This window comes from Etheostoma spectabile, unplaced genomic scaffold (genome assembly GCF_008692095.1).
Source record: "Etheostoma spectabile isolate EspeVRDwgs_2016 unplaced genomic scaffold, UIUC_Espe_1.0 scaffold270, whole genome shotgun sequence".
NCBI classification, from domain to species: domain Eukaryota; kingdom Metazoa; phylum Chordata; class Actinopteri; order Perciformes; family Percidae; genus Etheostoma; species Etheostoma spectabile.
The window spans coordinates 863,695-878,551 of record NW_022605574.1 but is presented as its reverse complement, the minus strand read 5'-3'; the positions used below and the strand labels follow the sequence as shown (position 1 = coordinate 878,551).

Here is a 14,857-nt window from a genome sequence, read left to right as displayed (position 1 = left end):
TCAGCGGGGTTCAGATGCAGGGGCGATGCAAAAACACAATTTGTAAGATTCAAATATATCTTGTCTATTTTGTAAGGTTTCTTTTTTTGATATGTAAAGAACATTTTGTAGGCATTCTAGGCTTTTTTTATAGGACAGCTGAAGACATGAAGGAGAGAGAGAGGGGGAACAACACGCAGGTCGGAGCAGAACCCGTGGCCGCCGCGCCAAAGAGCACACCTCCGCACTTGGGCGCCCAACCAGATTAGCTACCCAGGCACCCAGGTTTCTTTCTTTTATTTAAACAGGTGTGTCATTGTGTGGGACAACATACCTCTCAGCTTTGTGAGGAAAACGAAAGAACACCTTCAGAGATTAACACTGTCATGAATATATATAATATGATGCCTTACAGAGTCCATGGTCCAAGTAGGCTGCCTCGATGTGAATTCAAGATTACAACAGCGGCCGTGCTTGTGACTCTTGTTGCAGAGTTCACGGCTACAAGGTGAATTCAGAACACTTTCTCGTACAAATTTTGAACAAACATGGCACCAAAGCTGCCAATTTAATCCAATATTGAAGCATTCAAAAAGTAGATGAATATACCAGCAAATATGCCATAAAGCTTCTCAATAATGTATGCATTTCGTTACAGCCCTAGTTTGTAGTGATGATGACATTGGGAGAGTTTTATGCCAATCCAAGCTGCAGAAGTGCTCCAACTATGAGTCACATGACACACGTGGGGAAAAATGGACTTTTACTTGATCTAATCGTAACTCATGTCTAACTGTTGTCACGGCGGTAACAACCATCCACACTGTGACCAGTACCTGGCTCTCGTTTTCTTGGCTGTAAAACTGTAAAAACAGCCAAACTTAACTGTCACGTCACTTCAACTGAAACACATTGATTTAACCTTTTTTCCGGCTAAACTTAACTGTAACGACCGCTGTCAGCTCACCTCACAGTACCATGTCCCCAGATCACAGTCATCTGTTCTTGGCTAAATTTAACTTTCATGTGACTGAACGACAAGCCCCATCATTTAGCAAGGCTTCACTGAAGTGGTTGTGCATAGGTTTTTGTGCGGCGATATCATCTGAACCTGTACATTGGAATGCGTTGCACTTGTACTTGTTTTTCTAAGTCACATTTTTGCTGAAACAGAAGATAAAGATGAGCAGCTTTCCCGTAAACCTGCTGGTGCAAAGGAGGATGGGCACAAAAAATGTTTCTCAGAACATGGCATGACACAACACAGTGCATTCTACATACTGACATGATGACTAACCCAGACCCACGTGCTGGAGTTGGCTCTGCAGCGAGGCAAGGCAGCTTTATTTGTTTTACATATTCCGGCAACAGGGCACTTAAAAGTGCTTTAGCAGTGTCATAGAACAAGATTTCTTTTGAACAAACATGACACCAAAGCTGCCAATCTAATCCAATATTGAAGCATTCAAAAAGTAGATGTATATCAGCAAATTTGTCATAAATCTTCTCAATAATGCAATGTTCAGCTCTCACACGCTGTTACAGCAGCTGCGGCTCTGTAATGTGATGTTTCTTGCTGAAGCGAGTCATTGTTAACTTGAAGTTTTTATGTCCACAGGTTTGCCCCTCCAGCTTTTTATCCAAGAAGCAGACATATTGTCTAACTCAGTTGTTATGTGTTTGTAGTAGGGCTGTAACGATACACCAAACTTTGGTTCGATTCGGTTCAAGATTTTTGACCCGCAATTCAATACAAACCTCGATTTTGTTTTTGTTTTTTTTGGGGCACGGGGGGTCGTAATACTTAATAAAAAAAAATAAAACTTAACTGTCACTTCACTATAACTGAAACACATTGATTTAACCTTTTTGCCGGCTAAACTAAACTGTTACGACCGCTGTCAGCTCACCTCACAGTGACCGGTCCCCAGTTCTTAGCTAAACTTAACTCTCATGTGACTGGACGGCAGTCCCCATAATTTCGCAAGGCATCACTGAAGTGGTTGTGGATAGGTTTTTGTACAGCAACAACATCTGAACCTGTTCATTAGAATGCGTTGCACATGTACATGCACATGTGTTTTTCTAAGTCATGTTTCTGCTGACAGAGAAGAGAAAGCTGAGCAGCTTTCCCGTAAACCTGCAAAGGAGGATGGGCACAGAAAATTTTTCTGAGAACATGGCATCGTAGAAAACAGTACACAGTACATTCTACATACTGAAATGATGACTAACCCAGACCCATGTGCTGGAGTTGGCAAGGCAGCTTTATTTGTTTTGCACATTTCAGCAATAAGGCACTTAAAAGTGCTTTACACAACACATTGCAACAACAATTAAAAACTGCTAAAATACAATAATAAAAGGTACAGTGTTTTATGAGAAATTGACAATTATTTAAAAAAGGCAGCATCAAAAAGAAAGGTTGAAAGAGTTGCGGCGGACCTGCAGTTTTCTGGGAGTTTGTTCCAGATATGTGGTCTGTGAAAATTAAATGTTGCTTCCCCTTGTTTAGTTCTGACTCTGGGGACGGAAAGTAGACCTGATCCAGACCACCTGAGAGGTCTGGGTGGTTCATAGTAAAGTAGCACATCAGCTCAAAACCTTTTAGTGATTTCTTAACAAGCAAACATATTTTGAAATCTAATCTTTGAGGGACTGGAAGCCAGTGTAAAGACTTCAGAACTGGAGTGATGTGATCCAGTCTCTTGGTCTTAGTGAGGACTGGAGGGATGTGATCCAGTCTCTTGGTCTTAGTGAGGACTGGAGGGATGTGATCCAGTCTCTTGGTCTTAGTGAGGACTGGAGTGATGTGATTCAGTGTCTTGGTCTTATTGAGGGCTCGAGCAGCAGCGTTGTCATTCACCTTCAGCAGTCTGATTGACTTTTTAGGGAGACCTGTAAATACACCGTTACAGTAGTCAGGTCTACTGAAGATAGATTAGGATACAAAAAACGTAATTAGATTACCGATACATTAAGTAAAAATGGAAATTATTATTACATTTACATTTTTAAAAGTATAGTTGGCTGCAGTGCATGTGCAAAACCCAGTTAAACCTGTTCCCAAAAGTTGGTTCTGTGTGTAGTATTAACGATGCCAGACCAGATGAATTCTGGTCACCTGTGAAAACACAGATAAAACTAGTCCGACTTCATTCTTCATTCTTACAGTATATCACTGTTATTATTTCCTTGTAGAAGAGTATTTAAGCAGTGGATCCCGCTGAAGATGAGGCACTCAGGAGGATGGCTTCTCTCACCGTGCTGCTGCTGCATCTGCTGCTTCTGCTCTCGTCTGCATCTGCATGGTACTACTCGTACTATGGCGGATCACTGACCTTCACCCCAAAAGGACGGTATTCAAATGGGATTCAAACCGTAAGTTGTGTGTCAAGCAAATCTTGTTAGACGGTATCCAGATACATCCTGATTAAGTTATGTTTTTTTTTTTTTTATTGTTGGAGAAAAAAATGACTCCTCTGAAATCTAACATAATCAATTATGATAGTTGGATGACTAGTAGATAAACTGGCTGGCTGGCGTAATTGTTGATTAATATGTTGATTATTTTCTCTATTATTTAATTAGTTTTTTTGTCTATAAAATTGCCAGAAAATGGTGAAAAATGTTTTTCGCCAAAAGACGACGTCCTCAAAATGCCTTGTTTTGCCCACAGCAACAACAAAATATTTGACACATTTGCAGCTGTATTTAACACCTACTTTTCCACATTTTTGCTGGCTTTAAATTCAACACATTGTGGGTTGATTGCAACATGTGTAATCTTTGCATAATTTCTTTTACAGGTGCAACTCCACAACACGCAAACTTCAATTTATTGCTATGTGAATTACTACTCGTGCTCTTCTGGTGACTGTGGGTCCCAGACTGAACTCACCGTCTCAGCTGTTTCCATAAATTCCTTGCATTTCAACTGGTGCCAAATTGACATGGACAACAAAATTAAACTCAACAGCAACCTCCCCTTTGAGATTAAGTGAGATATAACTTATTTATATATTTGTTCTCTTGGGGTCTGCACATTATGTTTCTCATACTGCTCATTGCTGCAGCCCCTCTGTCTGAAACACTCTGGCCCGCCTTCCAGTCCTCCTGGTTGGTCAGCTGACCCACTCGGTTGTGATTCGTTAACCAAACTCAATCAAGCCGCTGGGCGGGCTGTGTTTGCTCAGCAGCACCAATGAGCAACACATATTAAAAACTGGGCTTGCATTTCCAATCACTGATTATGAAATTTACAACATTTGTTTTGTAATTAAGAATATGTGAAAATAGTTTAGATCTAACATCTGATTGTTACTTCCCACTGTGCCATTTTATTGATAATTATCTGCTATATTGTACTCATTATTCAAATACTTCTTCACACAGGTACCCCACTTATGTCAATTCCTACTACGGTCTGGGCTACTGGGCATCAAACTTCAGAAGCTCATTGGGTAACTGGGTAATGACGGCACATGTGGACCTGGGAACCCGATCAGATACTGGTGAATCTAACAGCTCCCCCGTCACTGCTATGTTGCCTCTTCTCAGGTAATAACACAAGCTGTTTACTCTGAAGAAAATGCATGCAGCTTCTTTAACTACACTGTAACAAATTTAACGTAACATTTACAGTAACTTACTGGCAACAATTGGCAAGTTACTGTGAATGTTTTTTTACAGTAAAGGTACCGTACATCCATTTAAATTATTTTATGTATTAATTGTAAAATAAAAAAACAATTAAACACAGCATAAGATACAAAAAAGTAAAACATACAGTTGTTTACTATTTACAGTACTATAGTGTCTATATTGTGATTTTTTTTTTACAGTAATTCTTTGACTACTGTGATTTCAACTGTATTACTTAGACTACTGTGATTTTGTCATGTAAACATTACAGCATTCTACTGTAAAAATCATATACAGTAGTGTTACTGGGAAATCTAAAGGAAATACCTGGAGATTTCACAGCCATTATTTACAGTGTAATTAGGGGTTTAAACGGTTTTGGTGCTAGAATATACAGAATATTCAGGAGATTGTTACTAAGGCAGGTATGATTTTTACTATTGTCACATTCACAGACTGTAAAAGTAGTGGACGTAGCATCTGTGGGGTCACCCATTGGCTAGTGTCCATTATCCAATCCACTTCACACACAATAAAAGCAATAATAAGGCATTTTTGCCTAGACTAGATATCAAAACAAAAGCCCGACACTATACATAGCAGATGGTGACGTCATCTCGGAGCAGACGGGCAAAGAGAGCTCTCCTCCTCCATCTCACTGACTCCCTCTTAAATGGGCACTGTAGCCTAATAGTAATGTTAAATTCTGAAAAGGTCTAGTCAAAGACAAATCTTCATGATGGTGGACAATGAACTTGTGTTGTATTAGATATTCTTTTAGACACAGACTTTCTGATTCAGTTCACATGTTACAGAGTACCGAGGAACTGCCCACGAACATACAACATGGCGGTTTATGATCCTGATGGTGACAAAGTCAGATGCAGGGTACCAACAAACCCAAATACAAATGAGTGTGGGCTGTGTGGTCTGACTGCAGGTTTCTCTTTCGATCAGGTAAGGAGTTGGCCGGATCTATCTGTCCGTCCGTCCGTCCGTCCGTCCGTCTATCTATCTATCTATCTATCTATCTATCTATCTATCTATCTATCTATCTATCTATCTATCTATCTATCTATCTATCTATCTTTCCATCCATCTATCTATCTATCTATCTATCTATCTATCTATCTGTCTATCTATCTATCTATCTATCTATCTGTCTATCTATCTATCTATCTGTCTATCTATCTATCTATCTTTCCAGCCATCTATCTATTTATCTATCTATCTATCTATCTATCTATCTATCTATCTATCTATCTATCTATCTGTCTATCTATCTATCTATCTATCTATCTGTCTATCTATCTATCTATCTGTCTATCTATCTATCTATCTATCTATCTATCTATCTATCTTTCCAGCCATCTATCTATCTATCTATCTATCTATCTATCTATCTATCTATCTATCTATCTATCTATCTATCTATCTATCTATCTGTCTGTCGGTCTGTTTGTATGTCATGATTCCTCAATGAGCCATTCTTTCACTTCTGAAATGACATGATTATAGGTTATAGTTTTGGTGTATAGATGTAGCATTTCAAAATTAGGTCAATCGATTAAAAAATATATACACTACCGGTCAAAGGTTTGGGGTCACTTCGGAATTTCCATTGCACTCCATTATAGACAGAATACCAGTTGAGATCAGTTGCATTGTTTTTTTAACCAGCGCAGCAGTTTTCATATTACATTATGTGCTTATATAATTGCAAAAGGGTTCTCCAATGTTTTCTTAGTTAGTTTTTTTTTAAATGATATCAGATTAGGGAACAGAATATGCCTTTGGAACATTGGATGAATGGTTGCTGATAATGGGCAATGTAGATATTGCATTAAAGATTAGCCCCCCACTCAGATCAGCTGGTATTCTGTCTAACATCGAGTGGAATGGAAATTTGTAAGTGGCCCCATACTTTTGACCGGTAGTGTATATATATTTATTCCCTTTGGGCATTTCTCCCTTTCTGTTTCTGTGTCTACATTGAAAACCTATGTATTGTTATATTGGCTACACTAAGTTCAAGCATCAAGGGACTCAAGCACAACCCGGATCAGTTTAGTGAGTGACTTAGAATAACCTGAATCCTTAAACGGAATTGCATCTGAATTAGTTGAAAGCTACCTGCGTCTGACATACGCTAATCGATGCTTTTTGCACCAAAGGCACATGATCAAGCATCAGTTTTTTAAATGCCCTGGGAGTGAGACTGTGTTGTTGTAAAGTATATTGTGTATGAAAGTATCTCTTCTTTTTGACAGAACTCCTGCACCCTGAAGTACATAAACAGTAATCAATATGGAACCCATCCCATTGAGCTCGTGGTGGAGGACTTTCCCAATAAACTCATTACGCTGTCCTACTCTGATGGATCCTACACAACAAAGAACCCTCTTCCAGTGTTGAGGCGTAGACGACAAGCGCCCTACACAACAACAGGCTACCCAACAACAGGCTACCCAACAACAGCCGCTCCAACAACTGCAGCACCAATTATGGTAGCAGTAAGAACGGCCGCTCCAACAACTGCAGCACCAATTATGGTAGCAGTAAGAACGGCCGCTCCAACAACAGCAGAACCAACAACAGCCGCTCCAACAACGGCAGCACCAACAACGGCAGCACCAACAACGGCAGAACCAACAACAGCAGCTCAAACAACAGCCTATCAAACAACGGCCGCTCCAACAACAGCCACTCCAACAACAGCCGCTCCAACAACAGCCGCTCCAACAACAGCCTATCAAACGACGGCCGCTCCAACAACAGCCGCTCCAACAACAGCCTATCAAACGACGGCCGCTCCAACAACAGCCGCTCCAACAACAGCCTATCAAACGACGGCCACTCCAACAACAGCCGCTCCAACAACAGCCTATCAAACGACGGCCGCTCCAACAACAGCCGCTCCAACAACAGCCTATCAAACAACGGCCGCTCCAACAACAGCCGCTCCAACAACAGCCTATCAAACGACGGCCGCTCCAACAACAGCCGCTCCAACAACAGCCTATCAAACGACGGCCGCTCCAACAACAGCCTCTCCAACAACAGCCTATCAAACGACGGCCGCTCCAACAACGGCCGCTCCAACAACAGCCTATCAAACGACGGCCGCTCCAACAACGGCCGCTCCAACAACAGCCGCTCCAACAACAGCCTATCAAACGACGGCCGCTCCAACAACAGCCGCTCCAACAACAGCCTATCAAACAACGGCCGCTCCAACAACAGCCTATCAACAACAGCCGCTCCAACAACAGCCTATCAAACGACGGCCGCTCCAACAACGGCCGCTCCAACAACGGCCGCTCCAACAACAGCCTATCAAACGACGGCCGCTCCAACAACGGCCGCTCCAACAACAGCCGCTCCAACAACAGCCTATCAAACGACGGCCGCTCCAACAACAGCCGCTCCAACAACAGCCTATCAAACAACGGCCGCTCCAACAACAGCCTATCAAACAACAGCCGCTCCAACAACAGCCTATCAAACGACGGCCGCTCCAACAACGGCCGCTCCAACAACGGCCGCTCCAACAACGGCCGCAACAAAAACAGCCGCTCAAACAACAACCGCTTCAACAACAGCCGCTCAAACAACAACCGCAGTGATTTACCGAGCAACAATTGCTCCTTTGAGCAAGATTCCTCTGCAGTTTACTGTTTATGGTATGGTTATGTTCTACACATTTAAAAAAACAGGGTTGGAGCCAGACATTTTTAACAGCACAACAAACCCATCTAGGGGGTCCTGGGGCATGCACCATAAGGCAGCAGCTATATGTGATACTTTTAAAGCCATTTCATTTTAGAATACCTAAACACCTGCACATTTGGGAAAAACACAATAGTTTTGTAGACCTGACATCCTGATTTGTGTCTAATAGCTCTTTGACTGTCTTTGTCATTCTTAACACAGAACTCAACCAATGTTAAGGCTGATTAAGTTTCACTCTCGTCACCTAAAAAGAGGCAGAAATTGTGTGATACTGTTTTTGAGTTACATAACGTAACGGCATAAACAGCATTGCTAATCTTGAGAGTTCAGGATTTAAGGCTATAATTCCCCAGTAGATCTTTTTCTTCATTGATTTACTGATCCAGTCAAAGAAAATGAAGGGAAAGTTATTTAATATATAAAATATTCAGGGCTTTTGAGAATCCCTCCTCCACCCGCTCCACCCCTGTTAAAATTGAATATTAACATTTAATCAATTTGTTTTAAAAGTTTCCTTCCTTCTGATTCTCAGTGGACTATCACAATGCCCCTTCATGCCTTGATGGGGATTACTTTCCCGTTTTCTCATCACCAACTCCGCGTAATGGAGTGAATCTTCCTGCGTATGTCAACCGCACCCTCGAAATCAAAGTCAAATCCGAAGCACAATACACCACGTAAGGAATAGTAAAATCATTGTATAGTTTTGCAGTGCAATGTGCACCATTATTACACTTTTGACAACGTTTTTAAATCTCATTTGGAAGAATGTTACCCATCTCTAAGTTATGAAAGCATTGTTTCTCCTGTAGGATTCATGACTTGATTGTCACTGGACCACAGGGCATTTGGAAGCAGAGAATCTCCACAGAAGAATTTATCATAAAGTGGACACCGACTACAAATGATTTGAATGATCATTTTCCCATTTGCTTCGTTTCAGAAGCAAGAGACATGTGAGTTTTTAAACCTAGTACTCTTTATTTTTTGTATATATTTTTGCATCATCTAATTGCATCATCAATTCCGTGGCACAACAATTCTTATCATTAAACTATCCATTGTCTCCAATGTTATCTTCCAGATATTACCAAGTCTTTCAATCAGAGCCACGCTGTGTAATCGTGGATGTGGGGTCCGATGGTTGGTTGACTTTATTTTAGGGATATAGTTTAAATTCTTTTAATAAATGGGTTGCGTATGTTCGTCACAGAGCAGATATGATTTAAAGTTCAACGTTATTCACCAACACAAACAAATGTTGACCCTTTTTTCAGAGACCACTGTGACATGCAATGAAACAACGATAACGGTGGAAGTGGAGAAGACCTCCCTCATAAAACGCAACGAGGGCAAATTGCATCTGAAAGACTTTAACAATGCTGCCTGTGACCTGAACACACGCTCCAACACAACCCACCTGGTGGCTGTCATGTCGCTGAACACATGTGGAACCACCGTAGAGGTAAAGGACGCAAAACTGTACAACATCTGAGTACCACATCTGGGTTTTATCCGGCGATTATTTCAATCAAAGAACTCAACAGTGTGGTTCCACAAGTGGAAATCCCATTCCCCTGTAGAAGTCCGTAGTACACTACCCACAGTCCGAAGCGTGATAGCAACGTCTCTGTTTTGGTAACTCCCTGTTACTATGGAAATGTTAACCGAATCCACAAACCGACTGTCGATTTGCTACCGTTGAATTCTATGGTTGTTAATGCACACAGTCTTGTACTTTTGCCTTTTTTCTATTTTCAATGTTTTATAGTTACACATCTTATAGTTGGTTGGCTTGGTTCCAGGCTTAAAACTATTTGGTTTAGTACTACTTGTTTTTTTGTTTTTTGGCTACTCAGGTTTTTTGCGATTTAGCTCCGATAGCTAAATTGTCTTTGTTGGAGAGTGATGTAAAGTCAGCATGCTTGGTAGCTAGACTTATGACTTGTTATGAATGGATCGCCAGAATTGGCCAAAATAGACTGTGGATTATTGAAACCAACACCACAGTAGCAGACGTGCTACTAGCTGAAGCTAACTGCTAGCCAAGATGTAAATGGACCATTTTGGTCATCTGGTGCCCAAACTCTACTTAAACAACTTTTTGGTTGTAAAAATAGATTTGTAATGCATTTTATTATTGATATCAGTCTCCAAACTCACTAGTAATGGCTTCATTCATCAACACATTTGAAGATTTAATATTTTTTAAATGTATTCTTTCATCTAATAAGACTGTCTGACTTTTACATGTCACTATTTAAGTATTGACTTGTAGTAGTAACAACTATTCCTATCGATTCCTCTCCTTATTAAATTCTCTTTCATTTTCAGGAGGATGAAAACAACATCATCTTCAAAAACATGATCACATCCGGTGACCCAGCCAAAGTCATTTCCAGACAAAATGACGTTGAGATCGTCTTCTCCTGCGCCTATCCAAAGCGAGCCAACCTGACGCTGGGTTTCACGCACAAGAACCCGTACATCTTCACGGAGAAGGGCTTCGGGGCTTTCACGTTCCAGTTTGAATTCTTCCAGAGCCAGCGGTTCAGGAAACAAATTGAAAGCAGCACTTACCCAGTGGAGGTGTACCTCAAACAGATGATCTTCATGCAGATCGAGGCGACCTCTTCCATCCCCAACGTAGAGCTGTTCGTGGAGTCCTGCAAGGCGACTCCATATGACAACCCAAACTCTCGCATCAGCTACACCATCATCGAAAACGGGTAGGCGGACGCAATAAAAAGGCCTTTGTTTGGTACCACAAATGTTCCTTTTTTCCAGTTATTAAACATTGTCTCTGCCTCATGCCACAGGTGTGTTAAAGACAACACGGTGAAAATCTACAACGGCTCCAAATCTCAATTCAGATTTGCAATGGAGGCTTTTGAGTTCATCGGTGCTCATGAAGAGGTAAGGTTACTTTAAATTTTTTTTATAATAGCATGATTATTGAAAAAAAAAACTTCAAAACCACAGCATACTTTTACATTTTTTTTACCCCTCTGGCTTTTTAACAAATACAATTCATCTTTTTTACATGGCATCTCTTTGGTGTGAATGCAAAATAAATATCAGACTTAAGCAGTTCAACCAGAAACACTCTCGTCATAGATTTAACCATTTATTGCATTAATTGGAAATGCAGTTATGCTTAGTGCTCTTGATAAGGATCCCTGGACCAGCTAGCAGAATACTAAGCTGAGACAGAAAGCACCATGCAGAAACCACCCTGGGTACAAAAAGAAAAAAAAGAGTGAGCCAACAGAAAGACATTGAAAACCATTTTAAACTTTGCTTCATGATAGGACTTTGAACAGTTACAGTTGGGACAGAACAGTTGGGACTGCCTTGATGGGAGAATGACTGTGATTGGTGTGTGTATGATAGGAATGATAGGAGATCCAGGGTACAAGCAGCTGAAATGGGTTTTCTCAGGAGGGGGGCTGGCGTCTCCCTTAGAGATAGGGTGAGAAGCCCTTATCAGGGGAGCTCGGAGTAGAGCCGCTGCTCCTTTGAATGGAGCCAGTTGAGGTGGTTCGGGCATCTGGTAAGGATGCCTCCTGGGGGGGTCCCTAGGGAGGTGGTTCAGGCACATCCAGCTGGGAGGAGGCCTCGGGGAAGACCCAGGACTGGGTGGAGGGATTGTATCTCCAACCTGGCCTGGGAGCGCCTCGGGATCCCCCAATCGGAGCTGGTTGATGTGGCTCGGTAAAGGGAAGTTTGGGGTCCCTTTCTGGAACTGCTGCCCCTCAACCCGATACCGGATAAGCGGATGAAGATGGATGGATGGATGATAGAAATGATAATTTAATGAGAGGGCGAATGACTTACGTGTACTTCATAAACTAACGCCAAGCTTAATTTAATGACTTGTACAATTGTCTTCATTTCATACTTTGTTTAAAAAGTACAAATAACTTTGTACGCCCTTACCTCCGTGTGTCTGCAGGTGTACATCACTTGCTCGGTCCTCCTGTGTGAGACCGGCGTTCTCGGGAGCAGGTGCTCTCAGGGATGCATCAACTCCTACTCAGGGAACACTCGAGTCAAAAGGGAAGCTGTGGCCCAATCGTCCCGCCACACCATTTCCCAGGGACCTTTGCACCTGGCTAAAATATCTGACAGCCCAGGTGAGTGTGCACATGCACCAGCATATACTAGCAAAGTACCAGATACACTGAGGTCACGTATGCAAATTCACCATCAGGGAGATGATGCTGATTAATCCAAACACTCAAATCTTATATTTAGTTTTAATGTGTTTTATGATTGGACACAGCTATTCCCAAATGCCCTGACCTATAAATATACATATATGATGTTACTGATCTAAATTTTGGTCTGTTTTTTTTCCATTTCAGCATCTGGCCCGAGCCTGAACATGGGCCTGAACGTGATCTTTATCGTTGGCTGCCTCCTGGCATGCGGAGTGGTGATCTACAGATCGAGGAGGTCCAAAGCTAAATACCAACCGCTGCCAACCTCTGAGACAGACTGAAGACAGAGACGCCATTTTGATCCAGTCTGATAATGAGAAAGATCTCAGCTACGGTGTAATGTTTTTTTTTTTTCACTGCTATAGTCAATGTTTTTTGTATCTTTTTTAGGTTAGTAGTAGTGTACGTTTACATGCAAGACAGCATGCAAACAGAATATATCTTCTTCTTTTTTTTAACTTGTGGAGAGTAGTTCCACCTGCTGTGAAGCATCTAACCTGCCAGATACTGTAATTAACAAAAGAAGATGAATTACTTATCCCCAAATTCATTGAGATGATTTGATCCATGTCCGGCCTTGTTCCTTTTCCAACAACACGTTGACATTTCAAGCCTTTCGACCATCAAAAAATGGTTGGATTAGACCCATTATACTGGTGGTTTGAATCATTGTCACACAGTCCAACATGTTAAAAGCTGCAGTGTGTACTTGGGTTTAGTCAGCACATCAGCTGCTTGGAAATTTAGAAAAATGGGCAATTAATATCTAAAGACTTTTTACACACTTTTAAGGGTTTTAGGGAAACATTTTAGTCACTTGATATATATCAACTTGCTGATAAAGCATGATTCAAATGTCTGTCTAAATAATGAAATAATGCCTGCCTTGACTTTTACACATACAGACACTGGCATTTTGTACCTCCATGTTGTGAAACACACATTTAGGTGGCTACTAATAAACAATAAAAGAAATAATGGGTAAAATAATGTTTGTTTGGTTTTGTTTTGTCTACAGTAACGTCGTAATTAGGGATGAGCGAGTACAGCATTATCTGTATCTGTATCTGTATCTGTTTATCACATGAATTATCTGTATCTGTATCCGTATCCGTACTCGGACTGGGCGGGGCCTAACACAGAAGTGGTCAGATTTAACCCGGAAGTGGGACTGGTTGTCTTAAATTGGGCGGGGCTTTAACCGGTGTGTTATTTTATCATGAAGTCTGCCGAGATGGCGCCGGTGTATTTGGCTGGCCGTCTGTCACTCTCTTTGCTTTTCTTAGTTTTATTGATTTTTGAGTTTGGTATTTCTGAGATCAAGTCAACGTTGGTGTATGATCGCCAAACACTTTTGAATCTAAGGTTCCACGTCAAAGATGTGTTTACCTTTGACAATGGAGGAGAAAAAATATGGCACCCGTTTCTCTCTGAAATCCCAATTGATCTGAGCCGAGTCCCGGTGCCTGCTTCCAGGAGAAGACGTCACCGCCGTGGTACCCGAAGCGGACGGCTGGTAAACCTGAAGATCCGCCTTAAGAATTCGGATACTTCCCGGCCAGTGTGTGGATTATTTCCCAGCATGTTTATACCACTACGTCTGTTGGATCCGATGGATGCCTGCCTGGTTCCTATCAGTGTGGATGCGGTGGTCCAGCCCCACCTTTGCCCTTCCAGGCTCAATTGTCGTGGGGTGAATCCCGGAAATCTTCGCCCATTGTGCCGTGCTCCCCCATCGGCTAGAGCCCCCGTTCCTGCTCCGGCCAGGGTTGGCTTGGTTAACGCTCGAACGCTGGCCAATAAATCCTTTATTCTTAAGGATTTTTTTTGCTCCCATGATCTGGACTTTCTCTGTATCACAGAGACGTGGCTGAATGTGGGTGAGTCGGGCGCCCTGTTGGAACTTTTACCAGCGGATTGCTGCTTTTTTAATACACCACGAACGTCAGGTCGCGGAGGAGGAACGGCAGCGGTTTATAAAAAACATTTTTTTAAATGTAAACAGCACGTTCAGCAATCCTCTTTTACTTCCTTTGAGCTAACTTCTTTTGAGGCGGGTCGTTCTGATCCGGTACTATGTGCCGTCATTTACCGCCCGCCCAAATACAATAAGGATTTTATTTCTGATTTCTCTGATTTCATGGCCGATATTTTGACCAATTATGAACGTGTTCTTATCGTTGGTGATTTTAATATACATGTACAGTATGCTGTCCTGGTAAACCGTTGGTAACTGAGTTTTTATCACTGATTGATGCTTTTAATCCGACACAGTCCCT

At 41.7% G+C, this 14,857-nt stretch overlaps 1 protein-coding gene across 1 annotated transcript; it reads left to right on the top strand.

Moving 5' to 3' along the window:
• The first annotated feature begins 3,196 nt into the window (after positions 1 to 3,196).
• LOC116685774 (uncharacterized) lies at positions 3,197 to 13,166 on the top strand. Its single transcript, XM_032510703.1, has 14 exons — positions 3,197 to 3,360; positions 3,789 to 3,979; positions 4,375 to 4,539; positions 5,439 to 5,580; positions 6,894 to 7,049; positions 8,078 to 8,306; positions 8,888 to 9,032; positions 9,168 to 9,311; positions 9,440 to 9,498; positions 9,633 to 9,820; positions 10,690 to 11,084; positions 11,175 to 11,271; positions 12,311 to 12,491; positions 12,723 to 13,166. Exons 1-14 carry the CDS (start codon positions 3,229 to 3,231, stop codon positions 12,857 to 12,859), a joined length of 2,361 nt encoding a protein of 786 aa, XP_032366594.1. The 5' UTR covers positions 3,197 to 3,228; the 3' UTR covers positions 12,860 to 13,166.
• Positions 13,167 to 14,857: the final 1,691 nt, after the last annotated feature.

Bases quoted from the DNA above. Each gene is read 5' to 3' on its own strand.
- LOC116685774 (XM_032510703.1), top strand. From the start codon at position 3,229: ATGGCTTCTCTCACCGTGCTGCTGCTGCATCTGCTGCTTCTGCTCTCG. The intron at 9,821-10,689 runs GTAAAGGACGCA...TTTCATTTTCAG, and splicing joins CATGTGGAACCACCGTAGAG to GAGGATGAAAACAACATCAT. The intron at 12,492-12,722 runs GTGAGTGTGCAC...TTTCCATTTCAG, and splicing joins TAAAATATCTGACAGCCCAG to CATCTGGCCCGAGCCTGAAC.